A 26,258-nucleotide genomic window follows, 5' to 3' on the forward strand; every position below is an offset into this window, starting at 1 on the left:
CGCGTGCCCACCGCACGCCCGCTCCTCCAGGATCACTCTTTGCGCAGTGAGCGAGCCGCAAGCGCGATCGTGCCAGAGACGGAAAAGGCTCTCTTACTTGAAACAAACAGACCCCCTGGCACTTTCCGGCCAGAAAGGCCCTTCTGAGGATGATGCCCTCGGCACGACAGCAGGCACGCTTCACTCGCCTCACAAGGCTGTGAAAGGACCAGAGACCACACAGCACTAAAGGCTCAGGTCTCTCTCTCGAGTCGCTGCAGGATCACACACCCCACTCAGGCCACCAGCACGTAAATGTCAGCAGCCCACTTCGCAGAAGCGATGTGATTTTTTAAAAAATGAGGCCACGAGAGCGTTTTCTAGGGAAATCACTGTTTTGAGATGCACGCACCTAGCAATTTCCTAAAGCTATGTGGGGGACCTCCTATAAAAATGTCCTGAAACTGGGGGTCTCCGGGTCCTCTTTCTCTGGCAGATCCCTTTGGATTGACTTACACAGCGTCTTATGAAATTCTGAATTAGGTACCAACAGCTGAAAGTCTGGGGACTTCCCAGGGAAACCGGCACTTCCAGCTGTTCTTGAAGCACCAGGGCTCTGGCGCCTCTGGCTCTGCGCTCCCTGACTGACCCAGAGCTGAGCAGGGCGCACGCGGGCAGAGCAACCGCTGCCCTCTGCCCCCCTCGCTCCTCCATGCTGCCTGCCGGGCTCCACGGACCTGGTGTCCGGGACCCCTGCCCTAAAACCACCTTGACATCTCAGTGTGGAAGCCCCTCCAATTCTCAGGCCCTGCTCAGCGCTGGCAGTAAGGGCCAGCGTCTGCTCCCACCGTGTGGCAGAGGCCTGGCAACTGCGGGCACAAACAGTGCCCGGAGGACAGGCGTGAAGAAGCTGCCCAGTGGCTGCCTGCCGTACCCAGGGAGCGTTTAGGGTCCCTTCCTTCCCCACCTCCCATCTCTCCTCCGTCCAAGTAAAAGGCAAGTATTCCTCCACACGCCTGGAGAGAACACAAAGGGTCTCCCTGAAGTGCCGGAAGCAGAGGAAAGATGGTGACGGGCTTCCCCAACAATGACCGTGGAGTCAGCAGGTGCACCTGTCTTACACTTGTGTCAGCCCCTACAGCCGACGGCTGAAAAGGCACTGTCACCTCCTTCACGCTGACTTCAGAAACACAAATGAAGAGCGGTAGCCAACAAATACAGAAGCAAAAAGTTCTCTTCATCTGAGAAGGCTCAGTCCTCTTGTTTAAAAGCTGAAGAGAAAAGCACCAGGTTTATTTCAGAACTTCCAAACAGGGCTTTGTAAAGAACAGCGCTACGTGCTCTGCGTCCAGGGTATATCCAATGATGTCAAGAACATACGAGAAACACTTCTGTATCAGATGGGGGTGGGAACGACGGTAACACGTGCCCGGAAGGTACAGCTCCCGGCCTGTGTCCACGCTTCCCGTGGCCCGCAGGGCTCCGCCTCGATCACCGAGGGTCTCGCGGCCCGGTGGACGGAGCGAAGCCGCCCTCGTCACTCCCCCTCACCTTCCGACCCACCCGAACTTACACACCCAGGGCGAGAGCAAACCTGCCATATCCCGCCCGCGGCCTCACACGTGGGGACCACATCTGCCAAAGCCGCTCTCGCCCCAGCTGCCAGAGAGCAAGCTCAGCGGAGGGCAGTGCGTGTCAAACTGCGGCCCAGACGCCGGCGAAGTGCTGCAGGCGGGCCGGGGCCGGGGCTGGGGAGGGGCCGCGCTGCACCCGCCGCCTGCACGCGCCCTTCCCTGTGAAGCCGTCATCGACTGCCAACGCTTCGACCGTGGCGGGCTGGCTCCTTTATTACCTGTCTGCTCACGTGAGGTCTATCACCGCTCCGCTCCACCGAGGGATCAAGGAGGCAGCACAAGCTTGACAAAACGCCACAAGCCTCCCGTCTGGACGGTGCGACAGCTGCATGTACTTACGTCCGCCTTGATGCCCCCACCTCTCCGCCCCCTCTCGCCCTCCTCCTGGACTTGGACCCTCACGCTTTCCTACACTCGCTCACCGGGGTCCTAACTTAGCGTGTCCCCAGGTGCTGTCACCTCAACAGTCCTAGACATTCTCAACTTCAAGCCCGAAGTCAAGCTATGAAAAGGGAAGCCCTGCCCGGGACGGCAGGCCGCACAGGCTGCTCTGGGCGCACGTCCCCAAGCGCGGGCAGCGGGGCAGCGCCCAGACAGCCCTCCCAGCAAACGAATGGCATGAGGGGCCCCGGAGGCGGTTCCTGCAGCCCCGAGCGTTCCGACCCCATCCCTTCCCCACACAGTGAGGAAGGGTCAGGGCGAAATGAAAGGAGACCCTGACAAGAGAAACTTACTTTTTCTGATGAAAAGAGACGAATCAAGGGCTAACTGCCCCTCCCAGGGATCTGAAACTACAGTCCATAAAGGTAAGTTGAAAACAAAAATGACTTTAAAACAAAAGAGCCTCTAAGCCCTTCCGGTGCCTCAGGCAGCCTCCAGGCCCGAGCTAGCCCCACAGGAGTGCATACAGACCCCGCTGTCCTCTCCGCGGTCGGGGAGCCCACCCCTCTCTAGAGGTGCGACTGGGGCTCGAACCCGCAGCCCACAGAGCCCAGGTGCCCTCGTCACCCTCAGGAAACCTGGTCCAGGTAGGTGTTTACTGTAGAGGCCAGCTCACTGGCCGCACCTCAAAAACAGGCACTAGATCTGCTCACTAGATCTGAGCTTTAATCAGCATGAACTTAATAAAACTCCAGAGCAAGGTGCTTCAAGCTCCAGGACAGCCCATGAGTAGCCCCTGCAAAGGAGGCACTCCCCCTCTGCTGTACTTCTCCCTCTGCCCACAGGAAGGGAAGCACTGATATCTACCAGGACCTCAAAAGGAGGACTCTGCTTGCAGCACAAGTGACGACCAAGAATTTAATGCAATCCTTTTTTAAATTCAATAACGTTCATTCTGCCTCACTAACACAAAAGCAACAGGTTTTTGCCCCTTCTTTCTTCCCCTCCCCTCAAGTTCCGTAAAAAGAGACTTACCTGCTGTTACTTTATTTAGAGTCACTAAGGAGCTGAGGACCTTGTTGAAATTCTGCCCCTGATACAAATCGTTTGCATCAAATGTCTGAAAGGGAAAAGTGAACAAGCAGAATTAGCAGAGTCCGGTGTTGGGCAGGCCTGCGCAGCAAGAGGAAGACAGTAGGCTTCGCAGGTGAGACCCCAGCGAGGCGGCACACCTGGGAGCCCGGCTTCCGGTCGGAGCGGGAGGCCGGGCCAGCCTCCCTTCCTGGGGCCGCTCTGGGCCTGAGTCCAGCTTCCCAACCACCACGTCCCCACCCTGCCGCACCCTGCTTCATAACCTGGGGCGCTGCTGGCACTCCATGAGGGCTCCTCTCCTTAGACGGAGGCTGAGGCCTCAGGGCAGGCCTACTACAGACTTCCTCTCCCGGCCACAGCCGATGCCAAAACCAACAGCAGCAAAAGGGAAACGCAGACACCAGAGAGGATACGAGAGGGAAGGAAGGGAAGGCAGTAGAGGCCGACTCCAGAAGAGGGGGGGCGGGGACACCGCCACCCTCCGGGCAGAGCACGAGGCCAGACCGGGACCGTCTGGTCTGCATCGCTGCGATCTCGGCCGCCTAGAGACTGGGGACGCGCCCAAGCTCGTCCCCTCCCCGCCCACCCTCCAACACCCAAGAGCTGAGAGACGCTGCGCGTCAGGCGGCCTAGACACAGCACGGCTGAGCCACGATGCGCGCAAACACACGCGCTGCAACAAACGCGTCTCACTCCCAAACACCGTCTGAAGGCCACATACACCTTCTGATCACTGAATAACTCCTGCCCTCCCCCAAAAAATTTAACTGTCAAATCGTCCACAACTCTGTGCCAGAAAAATTGTGAAAAAATTTCTTTGAGATGCAATTAACATAAAGATGTGTTTAGACGCCCAAATGAAAACTGTGTTAACATTCTCCAAAGGTTCTCTCACTGGGGCAAAAATGAACTATGGTGACCAGTCATCCCAGGAATGACTTCCTCTGCAGGTCGCCTGTCACCTCTCCCCCGACTCGGCGGTTCCTCTATCTCACACCCTGCCAGGAACCCCCGCTTCTCCTCTTCCTGCCTCTCCCACCCCCTGCACAGCTAACTCTTACTCATCCGGCTCCCGCCAGCCTCACCCCCCGACTAGACTCAGCAGCGCCCAGCCAGGCTCCCGGCACATTCATTGCTGCAATCTTACGGTCTATGTGTGCACGCTGCCCTAGACCGTGCAATCTACACGAGCAGACCTCACAACACCCAACATCCAGAAAATGGCCAGCACACAGTAAAAACGCAAATGTTTGCTGAATGGGTAACAAGGCACCAATCCACCCAGCCACCCACCCCGTGGCACTGAATGTCACTGTGGGACAGACACATAAAGAGCAGCTGAGAAGAGCCATTCCAAATCTAAAGAACCACTGCTGTCTTCCACAGAAGTCTTCAGTCTTAATTTCTGAGATGAGTAAAAATCATCATGAGGTATGTCTATTTAAACATGAACAAGAGAGAGACAAATCCAGAAGTTGAAAAACCACTCCAGGAAGGAGGCCATCAAATCCAAGTCAAGAGAGGAGCTGCATACACAGAGCTGGGAAGGGAGCCGTAAACACAGACACCCAAGCCCTCTGTGGATGTCACTCATGCATTTCTCATCTGATGCAGCAAAAAATAAAACAATTCATGATGCCAGATCCTGCCTGTAAAAAAGAGTATCCCCTTAGAACAGTCTTTAGAATCACCTTACAGTACAGACTTTAACGCATTTGTTCTGATATCTATTATTTAAAAAGAAATTCCAAGTCAAATGAGAGCATGATCTAGGCTGATATATCCAGCTACATTTTGTAATGGGTTGGTTGCATTTTTTAACAAAAGTATGACCCTCAATAGGCCTCGGCTTCCTTCTGTGCAGGAAATAAAAGTGCCTTCTCTCATAAAAGGCGGGCAGATGATCTCAGCTCTCAAGTTCTAATTCTAGAGCTTGGAAAATTCAAATTGTGGTATTCTGCAAAAAAGAAATATACATGAAAACATCTACTAACCTTCATCGTGGTGAGGCAGAGAGTCACAAAACCCAGAAAAACAGGATGTTGAAAACTGAAGTTTCCTGTTATTCCAGAACTATATATCTTTCTTACTTGGATACCAGGAAGCGTCTGGTTGGCTGAAACGGCCCACCAATGGGCTCCAAAGTGACATCAGAACTTAAGTGAATTCACACACACACCACATTTCTTAACAGGAAGCTACACAATGAGATGAGACAAACGCTTGCCACTGAGAGGGAAAAAATGCACATTCTGAGTTAATAAAATGTTTTGACTAAGGTGCTTCTCTAGAGAAAGAAAACCGACTAGTTCCTGAAATAGAAATCTACTCAACAAAAAGCAAAAACAGAAAAATCTTAGGGTACAGAGGAAGTCTGTACTGTGGGAATAGAGGAAAGTCTCATTAATAGGGCACACAGTTACCCCAGGGCGCTCATGCTTAGGAGATAAGCCTGCCTCTCCCATGGACCTGCCATTCGGGCTGAGGGCACACACGCCCACCCTCCACGCCCCTCGGGTCCACACTCCCACGCCTTTCCTCAGGGGGTTCTCAGGAGGGGCCGCACGTTAGGATCTCCCAGGACCTTAGAAAACCAAGACACTCAAGCCACATCCCATACTAATTATCAACAAATTAGAATCTCCAAGGAAAGGACCCCGAATCAGAATGTGAACACTTGCCAGGTGATTCCATGCAGCCAAGGGTGAGAAGCACCTCCCTGGAGAGAGAGAGAAGGTGTCAGGAACCCTCTCCCCAGGCAAGCTCACCCCCTCACACCCATGACCATCCCTTATAAGCACAGAGAAGAGGGAACGCATACCACGAAGATCTCGGAATCTACCCAACTGGGAACGTGTATTTCCGAAAACTCACCCTCACTTTTACATTTAAGTGAATTAAAGGTACAGTAGACTAATCCAATATTCGCAAACTTATCCTACCAGTTTTCTACCAAAAAAAACTCATAATATTAAATGTATTAGTTATAGTTCATTTTTAATATCTTACTTTCAAAAGAAACAATACTATGTAGTGAAATACAACAAATACCAAACCATGTGGGAACCAAGCTAGAAGGGACCCAGAATATTTAAAGTGGAACATAAAAATACTTTCTGAAAAGTGTCTGTCATCACCCACAAAGGGGAGCGAGGTTGGGATGAGCTGGGAAGGAGGGAGACAGTCCTTCCGAGCTTGAAGGCTGCCCCCCCACCCCGTGGTTACGGCCCTACACCGTGTACTGAAGCCCTCTGGGCCTCGGCTTCGCATCCATGAGACGGGAAGGAGGAACAAAGGCCTGAGGATGAGGATGCCAGTGACGGGAGGCAGCACCGTGCCAACGCCCCCCGAGTTCAAAAATGAGTGAAATTACAAATACTCAATCTTGTACACCAAACCTCAAGGTCTCCTGAAAAAACTGACCCACTGATAACTACGTTCTACCAAGGAAAATTCTCTTTTTCTATAATACAAACAACTACAAAACAAAACAAAGAAAGCTCCCTCAAGGTGGGGTGCTCGGGAACAGAGGAGAACACTCGAGAGCCTGTCCAGAGAACAGACCACGCGGCTCCGCACACCGGCAGGTGCTGCCCTCCACGGGGCCCCCTGAGCAGCGCCCCAGCTCGCGCGCCAGCGGGTGACCCCCTCACGCGCCAGCAGGCCGAGGCTCCCCGCAGAGCTCCGTGCACGCCAGGGCGGCGGCAGCTCCAGCACCGGCATCGCTCCGCGTCTGTCCAGCAGAGGCCCAGGTCCTCAGAGCACCCAACGCTCTGACCACTGAGCCCCAGAAAGCACTGTCAGGGCCACACCACCCAAAGGGCTAAGCCTGAACGTCAGGCACCTGGCCCAAACTCAACCTCCCAGCCTTCCCTTTTGCTAGCCCTCGAGGTTATCCTATTTTGACATATTCCTTATTTCTACTTAATGTCACATTTCCAGACGTTCAGGTGCAGTTCCAGAACTAACACCTGGAATAAGGAGGCCTCACCCGCACCTGAGCTGCACGTATGTGAGGCGGCACGTATGTCGACCGCCACCAGCACCAAGCTGGCAGGGCGAGGCCATCAGGGTGGCCCACGCGCGTGGGCTGGAGCTCTCCAACGTGCAAACAAACCTCTAGCTAGAAAGAGGACGCGCCTGTGTTTTGGCAGAAAGAGCCACCGTGGTTTTCAGGGAAGCATCACCAATAATGTTGTAAAATAAAGAAGTTTCCAAGGCACAAGATAAGAACTGATGCTGATCAATCCAGAAAGTTCACATTCATCACACTATTTTCCAACTTCCTTTTTTTATTCTTTTAAAATTTATTTATTTATCTATCTGTGGCTGCGTTGGGTCTTTGTTGCTGTGCACGGGTTTCTCTAGTTGCGGCGAGCAGGGGCTACTGTTTGTTGCAGTGCGCAGGCTTCTCATTGCGGAGGCTTCGCTTGTTGCAGAGCACGGACTCTAGGCACGTGGCCTTCAGTAGTTGTGGCTCTCGGGCTCAGTAGTTGTGGCTCACGGGCTCTAGAGCGCAGGCTCAGTAGTTGTGGCGCATGGGCTTTGTTGCTCCGTGGCATGTGAGATCTTCCCGGACCGGGGCTCGAACCCATGACCCCTGCATTGGCAGGCGGATTCTTAACCACTGCGCCACCAGGGAAGTCCCCCAACCTCCTCTGTCTAACTCCAGGTCACCCCTAAAGAGGGGTGTGCGTCCCCACCCACTGCCACGCCTTCCCATGGGTTCCGGCCAATGAGCTGTGAGCACACGTACCCGCTCTGAGCAGGACAGTGCGTGCCAGGCCCCAAGCGAAGCTTTAGGAGCCTTCAGGCATTTCAGCCAGCCTCCCCGGTCTTTTCCTTTAACTGAGCATGGCAAGGCCCAAACTGGAGCTGCCCCACCAGCCTGGACCCGAGAATAAAGAGGCCACTCGGATCAGAGCAACCCCGTATCCGCAGCCAACAAGACGGGCAGGATACACCTTCAGTGCCGTCAGCCGCGGAGACGAGGGGGCTGCTGGCTAACACAGCACCGCCCGGCGAGAGCTGGCAACACAGCCACATCCCACACTCTCCCTAACTGAACTGGCTCTCGAAGGGGAGAGTACATCTCCGAACAACAAGCAGGAAAAAAACAGTATTAAAGTGAAGCAGTCAGCTCATGTAAAGTTGGACCGTTTTAACACTAAATGGTAAAAGTTAAAACCTCTTAGGCTGAGTCACAGAATTCCCTGTTATTCAAAATAAGACTGCTCCCAAAAAAGTACCTATCACTCCATAGCAAACAAAGTTCTTCCTTCCTTCCCAAATTCTAAAGACGGTCATCACGTAACTGCTAAAGGCTGCTGCTTTACAGAAATCTCCAAGAAAAGACACAAATGCCTCCGTGCTCGCCCTGAAAGACTTCCTCTCCCCTCCCCGTTGATCAGCAACCTTGAGCAGGTGCCGTAAGAACCAGGAAGGAAGGCGGGGTCAGGAGATGGAGGGGGACCAGAGCACAGTGCCACCTGTAACCCCCAGGTCATCCCGTCCATATAACAAGTCACCCTAAAACTCAGAGGCCTAACCACAGGTGGTCTGGGTGTCAGGAGCCCAGAGCCACCTGGCGGGGACGTGGCTCAGTCTCCCACGGGGAGGCCCCAGGTGTCCACTGCCAGCCTGACAGCTCCCGGGGCTGAGGCTCTGGAACGGCGGCTCACCGCATGGCCGTGTCCTCACGGCATGGACAAGGCCCCAGAGACAGCGATGGGGCAGCGAGAGCAGGAGCGGGAAGGAAGCCCCGGGGCCTGCATCCCAGGAATGGCGTGACCAGCGCTCCAGACTGTTCCACTGGAGGGAAGGGGCCACGCGCCAGCTTCAGGAGGGAGGCGTGGCCCTGCTGGGAAACCAGCCGCCTGCCCACCCACTACGGGAGTCCTGCTTCCTGCGCCAACTCTTCTCCCCAAATCCAGCTGCCACCCCTTCTAACTGGGCCCATCAGATGTCACAGCCACTCGGCAGAGCGCTGCCACTCCTGACAAAGAAGTGGGGCGGACCCCCGCCCCGGCAGGGTAACAGGAGGCTGACGAACACTTCCGTCTGAAAGGCTCCCCTAAGCCCAGCATCAGTGAGCTGCTTCACCTTGGAGTCCAAATGCACAGACGGTACTGGAAATCAGCATTACCTTCCACATAATAAAACAGAAAAGCAAACTTCATTTCACAAAATAGAGTGTGTTATATACTTCACATAACAAAGATCTTGTTAGTCAGGAACCTTTCAACTGTAAACAAGTGAAACCCAACTCAAACTGGCTTAAACAAAAGAAGAAATTACTGGTTCTCACAACTAACAAGTCAAGAATGGCAAGAACCGCAAGCACGGAAGTCGGAAGCTTCAGGCCATCTCCTGACTCGGCTTGCCTCTGCGTGGGCTGCAGTTTCAGGAACGTCCTGGCTCATAAGGTAACACGGCTGCCAGCAGCTCCAGGCCACAGCCAACAAGTGCACCACCTCCGCTGCACCTGGCTGGCCCTGCCTGAGTCACAGCCACATGGCCAGAGGCAGAGCAGCAAGGCGAGCTGGGCAAGGCGCAGGCGATAATGTGCAAAAGCCTCCTGGCAACCTGCACACGCATGCAACTTGGTGCAGGCAGGTAAGGCAACCCTGTGCAGCACCAGGATGGACCAACGGATCCAATAAAGGACGACACAGTAGCAATGAGCGGTTACCACCAGCGCCCCAGAGTCTCATCAGCAATCACAGTGACCTGGCCTTCACAGAACCCAGACATCACAACCATGACGGACTCTGACCCAGCGGGCCATGCTGATACAAATGCAAAAGTAGGTGACTCACCCCTAAATGATGTCACCACCAGCCGATGATACCCCTGGGTGTACCTAAAGAGAACATACCAGGGAATGCAGAGAAGTCTTCCTTCCCCCACGCCAGTACTAATGGAGAGACCCCTCACGACGCAAGGCAGACCGACCAAGCACTTTCTCAGCTCACGCAGCCTTAATATTCCACATGCAGCCAGCCAGCTCCTCAGATGAGTTCATGAGGAAGCTATTTCTGACACAAGAAATTGTTACTTTGGGCACAGTTCTGGAGTGTGGTTCTCGAAGTTTAAAAATATAATCTTGTCCTATCACACTGTCAGATGGAATTTGTGATTTTAGAACAAGATGAGTAAAGACGAATCTTAAGTAAGTTGTGCTATTTAAGTTTAATGCAAATGGTCCACATTGCTGGGGATAGACATGTGGAAAACAGGGATCCAGCAGGGAATTCTCGCCTTCTTGGCTTCTGTAGATTTTGTACTTAATTCCACCTACTCCTACGCCCTAGGGATAAAATTAAAGTTTGACGACGGATTCTATCAATACACAGCACTTTCACCCAATGTGCCCCCCATTTCTTTTAGTTTAAAATGACAATTAAATCATATTCAATTTTGTGGATTCCACTGTATCAACACCAAAACACTAGGACAGGGAACACTTATACAAGAAAAGAGATACCAAATATTTTAGGTAGTTTCCAGGAAGGGTTGGGGCGGAAGGGAGAACAAAGCCCTGAGAAGCGAGGCAAGATGACTGATGCAATGAAAGGGCTGCTACGTTTCCGTCCGCCGTAAAGGAGCAATCATCCCGAACAGACACCACCAGGTGGGGAAGAAGAGGAGGAAGCATCCACTGAAGCATCCCCTGGGCGCTATGCTGCAGATTTCATGCCGACCTTATTTTACAAAGGGGAAAAACGAGGCTCCAAAACACGGTACGGCAGGTTCCACAGGAGAGCGAAGAATTGAACCCGATCAGTCACTGCTGCTCCCCCTGCCACACACGTGGGTCCGTGGGGCAGCAGCCATGGGCCCACGGGTCCCAGAGCCAGCTGGCACAGGCGCAGCACCCCATCAGCCCACCGTGGGCTCCCAGTCTGACTCCTAGGGACAGTGAGGCAGGCCTGCAGAGAACAGCCACACGGCCGCCAGACAGAGCGGGTCTGGGCAGGTCACAACAACTACTTAGGCTGACAATTAGTTTAGGTGCTAACATCGAGAGCCAAAAGGGCAATGAGTACCTTGCATTAACTTTAATACTCAAAACAAGTAGTTATAAAACCCAAACTTTGAGAAACATTTCAAGACAGTAAACTGCACACATACATTACCTCCCATCCCTCCCAAGGTTCCACTGAAATAACAGAAAAGGCAGGCTTTAAAAAAAATAGTAATAAATGGGACTTTCCTGGTGGTCCAGTGGTTAAGAATTTGCATTCCAATGCAAGGGACATGGGTTCAATCCCTGGTCGGGGAGCTAAGATCCCCCGTGCCATGGGGCAACTAAGCCCGCGAGCCACAACTACTGAGCCTGCGTATTCTGGAGCCCACGAGCCACAACTGGAGAGAAGCCCGCCCGCCCGCATGCTGCAGCAGAAGATCCCGCATGCCACAACTAAGACCCAATGCAGCCAAATAAATAAATAAACAAATAAAAAGAAAAAATTTTTAAACGTATCTAGTACATAACCAAACATACTTTATTTAAAAAAAAAAAAAAGGTATCTGGGAGAGTGGAAAGCGAGTGTGTTAAGGAGTGTGGTCTGATGTAGTATGAATGCCCAACAGCGCTTGAGGTTGGAGGGCAGGAATTTAACGTGAGACGAGTTGGCATGATTAAGTATTAAAAAACAAAACAAAACAGTAATAAAGACTCCACTGCAGTGCTAAAGGGGGCAGCGGGGAGGCCACGAGCAGTCGAAGTGAGGCTCAGGGAATCCTTGAGGACAGGAAGTAGACGGGCTCTGCGTGATCAAGGGGCGCTCTCAGCAGCACCTGCGGGGAGCCTGGGGGAACAGTGCGGAGAGCCCTCCAGCACCAGGGCAGGAGAGCAGCGCCCAGTAAGCCCCAGCAGAGCAGCCCCTTCCTCTAGGAGAGGCCAAGCACCCAGACCGCCCCAAGGAGAGCCCGCTGCCTGCACTGGCTTCCCAACGTAAGGGACAAACTTGAGGTGCTGCTAGACCCACGTAACAGGCACTGATAGGAGGAAACAAAACTGAAATGCCCTAGGAGCTCTAACCACAATAAAGCCTGAACTGTCCCAGAGCTGGAGCGGGGCAAGGAAATGGGATGCAGGGACAGTCCATCCCTCCACCCTGCTCATGGGCCTCACCCACAGTTCCCCTGCCTGCTCCCAGCCACGCCCCTACGGTGAAAGCATCCCACCACCTACGTGGCTTTCCATTCCCATCGCCACTGGGCCCGTATTCACAAATAGGAAGAGGAACCAAGGCCACGTGTGACAGAGAGTAAAGAGGAGGACAAGTGAGTTCTGGCTCCGAACAAGATGCAGCAGACACACTCTCCTATCCCTCCACCTCAGTGCAGCTAAAAGCCCTGGACGTCCACATAAAACAAACGTAAGACAAGACAGTGCTGGATACGACAGGCCAACTGGCTACGGGCTTCAAGACCTGAGAAACAACATGGCAGCGGGTTCTCTGGATCTTCTTTTTGCTCCCCCAGACTGGGTGCTGGAGAAGCCTGCAATCCAGACACACCAAAGGGTGCGGACTAACACAGCTCCGGGAGAAGCCTGCCCTCTCCGGCCAGAGCACCAGGAAAGGAGCAGCCCAGCAGACAGGAAACTTCTAGACAGTAACCAACCCCCCCACCAAAGCCCGCAGGAAACACGGCCCACCCTACCAAGGCCTTAACAAAGTGCCCTCCCTCGGCCCTGCGTACAGGGGCCCGCAGAGTCACACTGAGTTCCTCAGCTTTCAGACAGGAGTAAAGTCTAAGACGATAAATCAAGAGATACAGGCTTCTGGCTCATTATTTATAAAGGTAACTACTGAAAAATTAAGAATCACTAAACAGTGCGATTAGTAAAATGTGGGACACAGAGGGATTGTGAGGAGTCAGGGCACGTGTGCTAAGTCCCGTCCTTTCATGCGGATCTAAAGGAAGCCAGAGTAGGACAGAGAGGAGGAGCTGGGTTAGAAGAGGATTTCACAGGTAAAAATCCAAAGGGCTTTGAAAGAATTAGCTATTACAACGAGAAAATGAGAACGTACAAGTACGTCATAAACTACTCAGTGCTACGCAAGTTTAACTTTCACCACACACATGAGACGTTCAAAGGAAGCTTGAGTGACCAGAAAAGTCAGAATCGTAGATGATGCTTCACATGAGACTTGAGGGTAGATGCGAGATCGAAACATGCAGATGGAGGTGTTCAGACCATTTCATAGAGAAATAAAGCCAAGAATAATTCAGCTGTGACCAAATATTTTCATTCAGAACATCTTTGTTTTTTCCTAAGAATTAGGCGCCAGTACTTCTACCTAAATGCCGTAAAATGCTACATCTCTCTCTGCCTTTCTCTATTTAACTTCCAGTTTCCAGTACGTGTACACTGTGCACTGAATTCAAAATAAGTACCGTTTACTAAAGCTTGCCAGCACGAACACGATGCCATAATATGAGGACAACGTGGCCACTGGCATGCTGTCTCCCTAGAGTTCTTCACCACTTACTGGTCTTAATTCTACCTTGTAGGGCTATATTTGAGTCCCCAGTGCTGGGCCCAATTTCTCTTAATAAAAAGTTTTCTCAAACGTTTGGGCACCTGTATATCTAGTCTGAGCACTCCCTTCCAAGCCTATTATGATCTCCAAGAGAACGCTAAAATTCTCCCATCAAAGTTCAAGGTTATCACATACCCCCAAGCAGTTAGGACCCGGAACGCCGCAAGTCCCCTTTAATTCCTCTTTAGGACAGTTCATCAATTTTAGGACGTTCTGTTGGTTCAGCTCCACAAATCAACTTGAGAAGCCTGGGGGAAGCAGGAAGCAGCAGCAGGCCCCACCCACCCAGGGGTGCCCAGCCTGGCCAACTGGGGGGTCTCTTTCTCTCTCTAAATCCCAACCCCATGTCACCGTCCCTCCTGCAGGACGTACAGTCACTGCCCTGGATCCCAGTTACGTATATTCATTTCATGAGCCATACAACGCTCCACGACGCTTCTGGCAGACACATGCTGGGCCTCTGTGTGTCTCCGCAGAACAAGGCTCAGGGAATGTCCTCAGAAATCCTGTGCAGACTGACTAACAGCACCTGGAGAAACACTTCCCTGTTCTATACTCACAGTGAAATAGAAACGTACTCTTCAGTCTCCTGTAACACATTCTACCCAGTAAATGCTCTGGTTGAAGGGTCCACCACCTCATCCTATCTGAGCTGTGTACCAGTCATCCTAGCAACGCTCCAGTCATATGAGAAGTCAAACTCTCCTCTCCCAGGGCCGGTTCTACAGTAAGATTCCAACAAGATGCTGGAAAACGAGAAGGGAAGTTTCCAGGTCTTCTCTTGGCAAAGAGATGTCAAACCTGAAGCTGGAACAACATGAGACTCTCACTACACATACATCCCATCCCCTGAGCTGCCTTGTCCTTCCTGGTCCTTCAAACATCGCCATTTGACTGACGTGCTTCAAACTCCTGACCATGATCCTCAATAAAGAATGCATTTTACATCACAACCAGTACACACACACAAAATCCAGACAGCTGTTGTGCAATCTGAATTTTTAATAAATTCACCACTAGGTAAGAGATAAGCGGTTAACAAATGCCAACAAGGATAGAATTTATTCAAGCTTTAAATAAAGCTGCTAGTGAGCCATGGGTTCTAATTTCTTTATTCTCCAGTTATAAATCTTTCACTACACTGAATGGCTTTAACTAAGTTACGTATTACACCCAAAATGATGGAGAGATATGTAGAAAATTAACATTCTGCAACTAAACCCCCTAAATCTTAGGTAAATTCCCTCTTCAGTTGCATGGTGCAGATTATTTATACCTACATTAACACATTTATTACAAATTCAAATTGCATGAATTATAGACACTACATTCAATAGTTCCCTAAAGAAGATCAAATGCCCAGGTGCCCACAGTCTTCCCTCTTAACGGAGCTTCCACCAACTGGAGGGCCACCGTCCCCTTCTTCCAGCTGACCTTTAGTTCTAAATTTATAAGTTCTGGAATCTCTGTAAACCTGGATTCAAGTACCAACTCTGCCCCTTAGTGACTAGTAGAGATCAGGCATATTCCCTCACCTCCCCACATCTCATTTCTCCTCTGTGTACCGGGGCTCACTGCATCTGCCTGGCAACGCTGCCTTGTGGCTGCTTCGGTACTTAGGAGCCAGTCAGCAAGCTGCTATGCGGTTTTAAAGGCCTTGACAGGCACACCTTGGAGATATTGCAGGTTCGGTTCCAGACCACCGCAGTAAAGCGAATATCACACTAGAGTCCCATGAATTTTTTGGTTTCCCAGAGCAAATAAGTTATGTTTATACTGCAGTCTGTTGAGTGTGCAACAGCATTATGTCTAAGAAAAAAAGGTGCATATCTTAATTTAAAAACACTTTATAGCTAAAAAATGCCAACCATCGTCTGAGCCCTCAGCTAGTCGTACTCTTTTGCTGGTGGAGGGTCTGGCCTCGACTTTGACGGCTGCTGACTTTTCAGGGTGGTTCGTGGTTGCTGAAGGCTGGGGCGGCTGCTGCAATTTCTTAAAATAAGACAACAATGAAGTCTGCCACGTCGACTGACTCTTCCTTTCACGATTTCTCCGCAGGATGCGGTGCTGTCTGATACCATTTTACTCACAGTGGAACTTGTTTCAAAATCGGAGTCAGTCCTCACACACCCTGCCGCTGCTCTATCAACTAGGTTTACATCATATTCTAAAGCCTTTGGTGTCATTTCACCCATCTTCATAGCCTCTTCAGCAGGCGGAGATTCCATCTCAAGAAATCACTTCCTTTGCGCACCCATAAGCAGCAGCTCCTCGTCCGTTAATGTTTTACTGCAAGATGGCAGCAATTCAGTCCCATCTTCAGGCTCCACTTCTAGTTCTAGCTCTCTTGCTGTTTCCACCACATCTGCAGTTCCTTCCTCTACTGAGGTCTTGAACCCCTTGAAGTCATCCGTGAGGGTTGCAATCAACTTCTTCCAAACTCTGTTAATGTTGGTATTTTGACCATTTCCTATGAATCACAAATGTTCTTAATGGCATCCAGAACGGTAAATCCTTTCCAGAAGGTTTTCAATTGACTCTGCCCTGATCCATCAGAGGAATCACCATCTGTGGCAGTTGTAGCCTTACAAAATGCACTCTTTAAATAATAAGACTTAAAAGTTGGAATTCCTCCTTGATCCATGGGCTGCAGAAAGGATATAGTGTTAGCAACATGGAAACAACATTAATCTCATCGTATACCTCCATCAGAGCTCTTGGGTGACCAGGGACATTGTCAATGAGCAGTAACATTTTGAAAGGAATCTTTCTGAGCAGTAGGTCTCAAGAGTAGGCTTTAAATATTCAGTAACCATGTTATACACAAACGCACTGTCATTCAGGGGCTTTGTTGTCCCATTTACAGAGCACAGGCAGAGTAGTTTAGCACAATTCTTAAGGGCCCTAGGATTTTCAGAATGGTAAATGAGCACTGGCTTCAACTTAATGTCACCTGCTGCATTAGCCCCTAATGAAAGAGTCAGTCTGACCTTTGAAGCCAGGTACTGACTTCTCCTCTCTAGCTATGAGAGTCCTAGATAGCACCCTTTTCCAATAGAAAGCTGTTCCATCTACATTAAAAATCTGTTGTGTAGTGTAGCTGCCTTCACTGATTATCCTAGCTAGATCTTCGGGATAACTTGCTGCAGCTTCCATATCAGCACTTGCTGCTTCACCTTGTACTTTTATGTTATGGTGATGGCTTCTCTCCTTCAACCTCATGAAGCAACAACCCCTGTCAGCTTCAAACTTTTCTTCTGTAGCTTCACCTCTCTCAGCCTTCATAGAATTAAAGAGAGGGAGGTGCTCTAGATTAGGCTTTGGCATAAGGGAACGTTGTGGCTGGTTTCATCTTCTATCCAGCTCACTAAAATTTTCTCCATATTACCAATAAGGCTGTTTTGCTTTCTTATTTGTGTGTTCACTGGAGTAGCACTTTTAATTTCCTTCAAGAACTTTTCCTTTGCGTTTACAACCTGGCTAACTGTTTGGTGCAAGAGGCCTAGCTTTTAGCCTATCTCAGCTTTTGACACAGCTTCCTCGCTAAGCTTAATCACGTCTAGCTTTTGAATTAAAGTGAGAGACGTGCAACTCTTCCTTTCACTTGAACACTCAAGAGGCCACTGTAGGGTTATTACCTGGCCTAATTTCAATATTGTTGTGCCTCCGGGGACAGGGAAGCTGGAGGAGAGGGAGAGATGGGGGAACCGCTGGTTGGTGGAGTGGTGAGAACACACACAACATTTATTAAGTTCTGCCGTCTTATATGGGTGTGCTTTGTGACAACCCAAAACAATTACAATAGTGACAAAGATCACTAATCACAGATCACCGTAACAAACATAACAATGGAAAAGTATGAAATACATTGAGAACTACCCAAACGTGACACAGAGATATGAAGTGAGCATGAAGTGAGCAAATGCTGTTGGAAAAGCAGCACCAACAGGCCTGCTCCATGGGTGGTTACCACAAACCTTCCATCTGCAAACACTACGGCGCCTACAAGAGTGCGGCCAGTTTGTACCTCGGTATGCAGGGCTCAGAAGTGAACAAACCTTCCATCTGCAAACACTACGGCGCCTACAAGAGTGCGGCCAGTTTGTACATCGGTATGCAGGGCTCAGAAGTGAACGGCCAAGTTCACAAACAGCACCAGTCTTCAGATTCTGGAAAGCGGAGGGAACGTTTTCGCCTCTCCCACATGCCAAAATATACACAACTTTCTAGCTTAGATCCCAACACCGCCCTCAAATGTCCCTTCCTGACCAGAGCTTGAGGTCCCAAAGGCAGCCTCATGCCACAAGTCCCCACCTGGCGACCCCGAGAGGAAGGAGCGCCAGGCAAGAGGCTCTGGGCCCCCCCCCACAGACCACATGCCAAGTACAAAGGGAAAGGGCACCTGCACAACGGAGAGACCTGGTGGACGTCCCCTTAGCCAAGTGATGGAACTCAGCGCCGGCAGCATGGAGCATGTCAACATCACAGGTCTGATACGACCCATGGGAACACAGAACGGCACCTGTGCAGAATTCTTGCCTAAAACGTTTGACCTGAATCAGATCCTGTCCAGACTGTGGGGCACTCTACATGATAACAACCCCAGATTCTTCAAAAACGTGCGAGTCATCAAGGATAACGGTGGAGGAACCGTTCTGGAAACTACAGAGACCAACGAGGCACGACAAACTGAATGCAACGCAAGACCCCTGTTTGGTGCCTGTGTTTAAAGAAAAGCCACAAAGGTCACCTGGAGACCACTGGGACCGCATCTGAGACGGTATTCCTAGAACAGTGTACAATGCCTGGGCTGTACCAGCAGGACGTGGTTATGCAGGAAGAGGTCCCCGTTTTAAAAATGCACGTGCTGCGAGCACCCAGAGGCCAGTGTCACGAAGTGTACACGCGGGTTAAATGGTTAGTGAAGCAACGTCTGCACAACGATGGCGTGAAGGCACAGGGCACTTACACTAGTCTTCCTGCCTTTCTGCTAGCTTTAAACCTCTCAAAATAAAGGAAAGGGGGGCAGATTACAAGGCTCTCTCTCGCATCCCCTCGCCACTCTGGCTTCACTTTTAAGTAGACAGGGAAGACTTCACTCACCATCCACAGTTTTCCTGTAAAGGTCTCATGGAACAAGGACTCAAACCAGCGATGCTGATAGGCCCCCGTCACTTCAATCGCTCCACGCCAACTTCCCTCAAATGCCCAGCACAGCCAGGCTGGCCTGATTCTGCCACGAGAAGTCCGGAGGAGAGCAGCCTTCCTTCTCTGTCTCCTCAGCTGGGCAGGCTCCTTGGCCCTTCGGCAAGCTTGGGGAAAACAAACCCTCATTTAAAGGGCCCGCCAGGTCAGCTTTAAACACGAACTAATTAAATCAGATACTCTCGGAGGGGATGCTAGAATCACTACTTTAAAAGCTCCACAGTCTACAGCCCAAGCGGGTACCACGATCTACCTATTAGTCTTCCTGAAGAGCACGTGCACGCACGTCATTAACCCCAGAGCCCGGTGGAAGATACTAATGGTCGGAGGGAGAAAGACCCTTCACTTCTCAGCTCAAGGACCAGGCACTTTCTCTCAACTACCAGGGAAAACACCCAATACACACCAAATAAATTGGGTCCAAAATTTGGGACAAATTAGGTCAGAAATGCATATTCTGGTAGGAAGTTCTTTTTTTAAAACAAACAAAATGCAGATCTTCACATCTAAACATGGTCTGAAAGGCCTCGAGATTTGTTTTGCTCTGTAATTATTCACTGGGAATCTCTCCGCTCGCTGGTTCCCAGGACTTAAGGGAACTCCTCAGGGACACAAACTGCTTTAGGGCAACGGGGGGAAGGGGCTGCGCCCTCCCGCGAGACCAACGGGGAAATGCCTGTCAGGAAAAGGGGTCCCCTTCCCGCGAGACCAACGGGGAAATGCCTGTCAGGAAAAGGGGTCCCCTTCCCGCGAGACCAACGGGGAAATGCCTGTCAGGAAAAGGGGTCCCCTTCCTGCGAGACCAACGGGGAAATGCCTGTCAGGAAAAGGGGTCCCCTTCCTGCGAGACCAACGGGGAAATGCCTGTCAGGAAAAGGGGTCCCCTTCCTGCGAGACCAACGGGGAAATGCCTGTCAGGAAAAGGGGTCCCCTTCCTGCAAAACCAACGGGGAAATGCCTGTCAGGAAAAGGGGTCCCCTTCCTGCGAGACCAATGGGGATTTTCTTGATTTGTTTTAAAATAAAAATATCAATAGAAAAGTGACAGCTAAAAGATATTCAAAGAAGTCTGTTTTACTAGACTTAAAAAAGGTGGGAAATAGGAAGTAAAAGAGAGGAATGAGGTCAAAAGGCAGGACCCCAAGTGACTAGAATTTCCTATGGCCAGAGAAACAGGCGGTCACACCAGCTCAGGACTCTCCCCATGTGCAGGCAGGACGCAGCGTCCAACAGGAGCTGCTCTACCTGAGTCGCTTCCAAAAGGCCACTGGGCCGTGACCAGTTTGCCACAGGAGAAAGAGCGTGTAGAGGGACACGGGAACACAGCAGAGCGGCACGTGGGCTTCTCCAACACACAGCTGCCCACCCTGCTCCTGGTCCTCCTACGGCCTTCCACGGTGCGCCCAGAGAACGCGGTGGGGACCAAGAACTCATCCCTGCGCGCCACCTCGGGACGTGGAAACAAATGTCCCCCCGCGGCTCCCGCCAAGAGCCCACCCAGCTGACACCCCGTCCAGGGCCTGTGAGACCCCGAGCACAGAGCCCAGCCGAGGTCACCGGACCACCGGCCTCACTGCAGAGCTGAGAGGCAGGAAATGGCAGTGTTTCCGCCACTACGTTTGGGGTCATTTGTTAGGCAGCTACAGAAAACCAACACACTACACCAGCTGTCTCACAAATAAAATGCAAGAACTGAGATCAACTTTACCGCAGAGTAGCTATAAACCCACTGAAACCAAAACTTCTGTAAGAGATCTAGACTCTCAACTCAGTTCTCCCTTTGGCAGAAACTGAGGCACCTTTCTCATTCCAGTTGATAGCAGACTTGGTGCAACACTGGAAACAATAGTGAATGGAATGAAAGTACTTTTATCAATCTTAGAAGAATGTAAGTTTTTTTTAAAACAAGTTAGGAGATGCTTTTGCTACCCTGCAGTACTAAAGAAAGCACTGCCGGGATCAATTCTCCCCTCTCGGCTTAGTGACGCGGGCAGTGGGCTCCTGGCCTCGGAACCGCACTGGCAGCCGGACATCACTCCCTGGGATACACAAGAGCTGCTCCAGATACTCTTCCAAACGACTCAGAGTAACCGACACACGACTCCACAGGTTCAGAAGCCGCCTTCAGGCTCAATTCAGGCCCCAAGGTGGAACTAACAGACCCGCGGGCTCGCCACGATGCTGCAGCTGCTGCTCAGCGAAGCACGTCCTCACGCTGAAGCGCTACCTTTGGCACAGGCTGGTCATTAGCCAGGTAGCCTCCTTCTTAAGTGAGCACCTTGCGTGAAGGAGCTCCACGAGGGAGCTCTGACAAACCGAGCAGCTGCGGAAAGACGAAACAACTAGAATTTTACTAATAAATGCCCCTCGAAAGCGACAAGCTAACCATTATCAACACAATAAACTGAAGTAAAGATGTCGCGGTGTCTCATCTTCTGCCTCTCAGATGATCACACAGACCGATTCCAAGGTCTACAGATTATCCTTTTCAAAGTCGCATTTTACAGAAGAAGAAACGGAGTCCCAAAGGGGCTACGGGTCCTCATCTGGCCCGAACGTTTCCAGACATCTTCTGGGGACCTGCCCTCATACAAACCCAATTCATGGACATCCAAACTGAGGTCTGACCCAAGAGTGGAGGCCCGCAGGGTGCCCACCTGCAAAGCCTACAGAGCGTCTGGAACGCACCCGTCCTACATGCTGGTACCTCCTCGGCAGCTGGCCGCGGCTGAGACCACCCTCCTGCAAAAGGACAGTCCGTTCCCATGAAGCACGTCTGAACGACGCATCAGAACCCTGCAACGTGAGCTAAGTAGCTGGAGGCACAACCGTTCACGTGGATAAAGCGAACATTAACGGAGTAAACCTTACTGCTGTCCCGTCCATCTTGTTCATCCTTGGTCTCACGCATTCAACACAGATCTGACCTTAGCGCCTATGCATGCCAGCACTGGGACCCACGTGTATTCACAGTGCCCTCGAGGTTCCCAGGCCAGTGGGCTGGGTGAGGAGGGAGAAGCTTCACTGAAGACTGCAACCCTGGCTTTGCAGGACGCAGACGTGTGCCCAGCCCAACACCCAGCCTCTAGCCGAGCCCCTTCCTGGAGGCTCTGAACAGTCAGACACAAAGTGAAGAGACGTGCTTCCAATTCCTCCAAGAGAGCCGTCCTCCCCTTTCACCCCACAGTTCTCCTGCCTCCCACCCTCCACCACCCAACAGCGGAGGGGGGCTTTCTCAAAAGGACCCTTTGGAAAAGCAGCCCCAGGTCCACGTTACTTCCTGTCATTACTGCTGACAGGCAGGAGGAATGGCGGCTGCCTTGGAAGCTGTACTAAACCTCAGTGCACGAGAGACGAGGCGCTGCCCTCGCAGCGGAGACGGACGTGGGCCGAGCTGCTGCACCCCGTCTCAGCCTCGTTCCTCCGCCTCCTCCAGCCCGGGTCAGGGACACAGCTCACTGGCCTTACCCAGCCTGCCTGGGACCAGCCTGGGGCTTTAGCCTCATCAATACGACAAGTGAGAGGAGCTTAAACTATCCGAGCCGCCTCCACTTTTCCCATTTCACCCTTAATTCCGCCTTGCTCTGCTCCTGAACCTCTTCGGGAAGCTTCTCAAGGGGCGTCACTGTTCAGGAGGCCTCTGACGAGCGGGACGGCGGGCTGCCCCACCTTCACGAGCCGTGGACGTGGGCAGGCACCCTACGCGCCGGCGCCTTAGTTCCCTAGGCACCGCGCGGGCAGAACGATCCACCCTGAGAGAGCTGCTTGAAGACTGAGCGAGCTGACCCGCGTCTACGGGGCAGGGCCCAGGCCGCACTGGGCACGCAGGGGCCGCCGCTCATTCTCGCCACCTCTCGGGCTCCTCTAAGAGCACCGCCACCAGGGGAGGCCCAGCGCAAGCTGAAACTGCAGAGCTCGTCGTGCAAAGATTCTTGAGAACTTCAGACGGGGGCAGCAGAGCATTAAACCAAGCGCGGGGCCCCGCGTGACGACTCGGCGGCATGCCCGCGAGGCCAGCCCTGCCGCCAGCCAAGCTCCCCGAGAAGCCCCACTAGGAGTCAGGCTAACAGGACTGCCCTGCGATCCTCAGTTCACCTAGTCCAGCCTGGGCACAGCGTGCCCAGCAGAACGCAAACCCTGGCTCGCACGCGCTGGGCTGTGACCCGAGACCTCCTCGTCACCTCAAGTCTCCGTCTCCTCGGCTGCAAAATGGGGAAAGCACCACCTCCTCCGCAGGACACCTGGGGGGATCAGACGATACAGCACATATGAAACACCTAGGCACCTACTCTGTACCTGACGAACGTTAACCCCATTTAATTCCAAGCTGACTGTCCTCCCCCAGCCTCTCCAGTGATCTAGACTCGCGCGGTCCAACGTGGGGCCGCTTGCCTTGTGAGCTGCTCAGCGCTTCCAATGTAGCTGATGCAGAGTGAGAGGTGCTGCGAGTGTGAGAAACACACACCAGATTTTAAAGACTTAATGTGAAAAGACAAAATAACGTCAATAATATTTTTATGTTAACTACACGTTGAAATAAGAACATTATAGGTACACTGGGTTAAAGACAATGTATTATTAAAATTAACTTAATGTTTCTTTTCACTTTTTTTAAATGTAGTTACTAGGAAATTTTAAAAACACAAACGTGGCTCACATTATATTTCTATTGGATGGTGCTGATCTAGACAATGAGACACCCAAAGACCTGAAGGGAAGTCTAGTTCTCCACAGTGGAAAGCAGCCTGGATGCAGAAGGGACGAACCACTCGCCCACAGGACAGCTGGCCAGGCTCTCCAATGGAACACAGAGGATGAACGCGGACACTGTCTTCCAGGAAAAATTAAATAGAATCATAATATCAGAGTAGAATTTGACTTTCTCTGCTTATAAGTACCTACAAGATATTCAAAGAATAGTTATTCATCTCCTAAATGACTTTTTAATCACTTACTGTCTCTCAACTTCTTTAAACGGCAAGTTCTGGCAAAAACATGAATAAACTGACTTCAAGAATTGATTGAGTTGGTCAATAAATACTACATCATTACCTACCACTTCCAGCTCACCATGGAGTCAGGAGCACAGGTGACTAGCTAACACGACAGACTGCTGTGTGACCGCAAACACACCTTCAGTGCAAAGTTGTAGCAAACAGCTTAACCTGAATCTAGGTCGAAGGTAACACCTGGGTGGGGCATCTCATTCCCAGAGAAAGAACTATATACTTTTGTCTTTGTTTCAATTAATCCTGAAGCCTACATCAACAACTTTCAAGTTTTCACATTAGCATGTCTTAGTTATTCCAATAGTATTTTTAAATATTCTTTTGGACAAAATCTCAATCATAACCTTGTTAAAAATCTAGAAGAGAATTGAGCAGGAGGACAAAGAAGTTTAACAAAAGAATTTGTCCGTCGGAAATACACAAAGAAGACGAACGTTTTAGAAAGATGTAAGGCAATTTCTTTCCCTAACTCATCAGCCCATCAGCCTAGCTGATTACAGCACTGGAGAGCCCACCTAATACCTTTCCCTTCTCTCCCGACTTTAAAGACAGAAAATGAAAACTTCATCACTCACACAGAGGGAAATCAGCACCTCTGCACACAGTCTTGAGCCGTGCTTCCAGCCAGAGTTCCCCCTTTACAGAGCGACCCCGGAACAGACAGAGGCTACTTGTCAGAAAGCTGGAAGGAGCACTGCAAACGTCTACAGTTTTCAACTTTGATTTCCTTGTCTAGCAGCTCTTCTTTCACATCCTCCTCTGCGAGTCCAATGGAGGAAACCTTGAGTGCGTCACATCTGCTTTCGTTTACCATTTACGCAGAAATGCGGGCACTGCAGATGATACAAGAAAGAAAAGCCAAAATGTTTACCCCAAGAGGTTTCCATTTCCCGAGGGAAAGAGAAGCAACTGATACAGGCAGTCACAGGACTGACTGCAAAGGCGTGCTCTCACACACCGATATAGGGGCAAGGCAAAAGGATAAAAATGTCTCTGGAAACAATTTGGCAATAGTGCTTTGAATGTTTAAAAGCCCTACCAGGGGCTTCCCTGGTGGCACAGTGGTTGAGAATCTGCCTGCCAATGCAGCGGACGCAGGTTCGAGCCCTGGTCTGGGAAGATCCCACATGCCGCGGAGCAACTAGGCCCGTGAGCCACAATTGCTGAGCCTGCGCGTCTGGAGCCTGTGCTCCACAACAAGAGAGGCCGCGATAGTGAGAGGCCCGCGCACCGCGATGAATAGTGGCTCCCACTTGCCGCAACTAGAGAAAGCTCGTGCAGAAACGAAGACCCACCACAGCCATAAATAGATAAATAAATAAATAAATAAAATTTAAAAGCCCTACCTTTGACCTATGCACTGCCCTATCAGGGAATTTCTCCTTCAGAGATAATCAAAGATGAAGGATTCTGTACAGAAATGGCCATCACACAGATCACTGTTTACCACAATGAAAACTTAGAAACAACCTCTACACCCAAAAATGGGGATTAGCACCACAAACTACGAAGAGGCCATTATAAATAACTAGACAAATACTTAACACAAGAAAACAGTCCCTATGTTAAGTTAAAGCATATTATAAAACATTTATACTATGATGTCATGGATATTTTAAAAGCATATTTACGTATGTGCAAAGCGGGGAAAAGACTGAAAAATATACACTAATTTTCACATTGGTTATCTCTAGATGGCATCATTATATAATTATTTTCTTCTTACATTTCTCCATTTCCTGAATTTTGTATAACTGAATATGGATTATGGGGTATAGTTTTTTAAAAATACATACCAACGTTGTTCAAACTACAAGAAAACGGTAACAGTAACAGCCACTGTCTATGTAGCACCTAAAACACGTGAGGCACTGTTCTAAGTGCTATATGCTAATTCATTTAATCCTACCACAAATACGAAGGGCCTGCATCGCAGTAATGCCCCTTCTCCAGATGGCAGAGCTGGCAGGAGGCAGAGCGGGACAGAAACCCAGCGGGCTTCGGGCCAACGTGCTCACCGGCCCTCCGAAGCAGAAACCTGATATTCGTGGGCAACTACCAGGAGGTGAGCAAGGCCCTGCAAGTACACAGGACACTTTTACTAAAGGTCCAAACTGCAGCGGGAGACCACGCCCAGCTGACCGCTCAGCGTCCGCCCCAGCACGACCTGCTCGTGGCTGCGCAGCACCACGTACACAATTCCTGGGAAGTGAGACAAACTGGGTTTTCTGTGAAAAATTACTCTGAGGAGTGGCCAACTGCTGCTGATGGTGATACAGGTGGAGAGGCCTAAGAAAGTAATGACTCAGCGAACAGATATAAAGTTAAAAACAGGTAAAAAATGAGATGGCATCCAAGTCAGCAAAGACTCACATCTGTGATGTGAACAAGTCCACCATTCAC

The 26,258-nt window shown here is 50.8% G+C and overlaps 1 protein-coding gene across 7 annotated transcripts in view; it reads right to left on the reverse strand.

Moving 5' to 3' along the window:
• ARHGEF7 (Rho guanine nucleotide exchange factor 7) overlaps positions 1-26,258 on the reverse strand; it is a 126,242-nt gene that overhangs the window by 67,510 nt on the left and 32,474 nt on the right. For 3 of the 7 annotated variants that reach the window (XM_057532530.1, XM_057532528.1, XM_057532531.1), the window contains exons 3-4: positions 3,030-3,114; positions 2,348-2,404 (exon numbers count right to left, since the gene is read on the reverse strand). The exons of 2 other annotated variants lie outside the window; for them this stretch is intronic. In XM_057532530.1, the coding sequence (XP_057388513.1) occupies positions 2,348-2,404; positions 3,030-3,114 (142 nt within the window). The remainder of the gene's footprint in view (positions 1-2,347; positions 2,405-3,029; positions 3,115-26,258) is intronic. 2 more of the 7 variants (XM_057532527.1, XM_057532529.1) reach the window with 1 other exon arrangement.

This window comes from Balaenoptera acutorostrata, chromosome 18 (genome assembly GCF_949987535.1).
Source record: "Balaenoptera acutorostrata chromosome 18, mBalAcu1.1, whole genome shotgun sequence".
NCBI classification, from domain to species: domain Eukaryota; kingdom Metazoa; phylum Chordata; class Mammalia; order Artiodactyla; family Balaenopteridae; genus Balaenoptera; species Balaenoptera acutorostrata.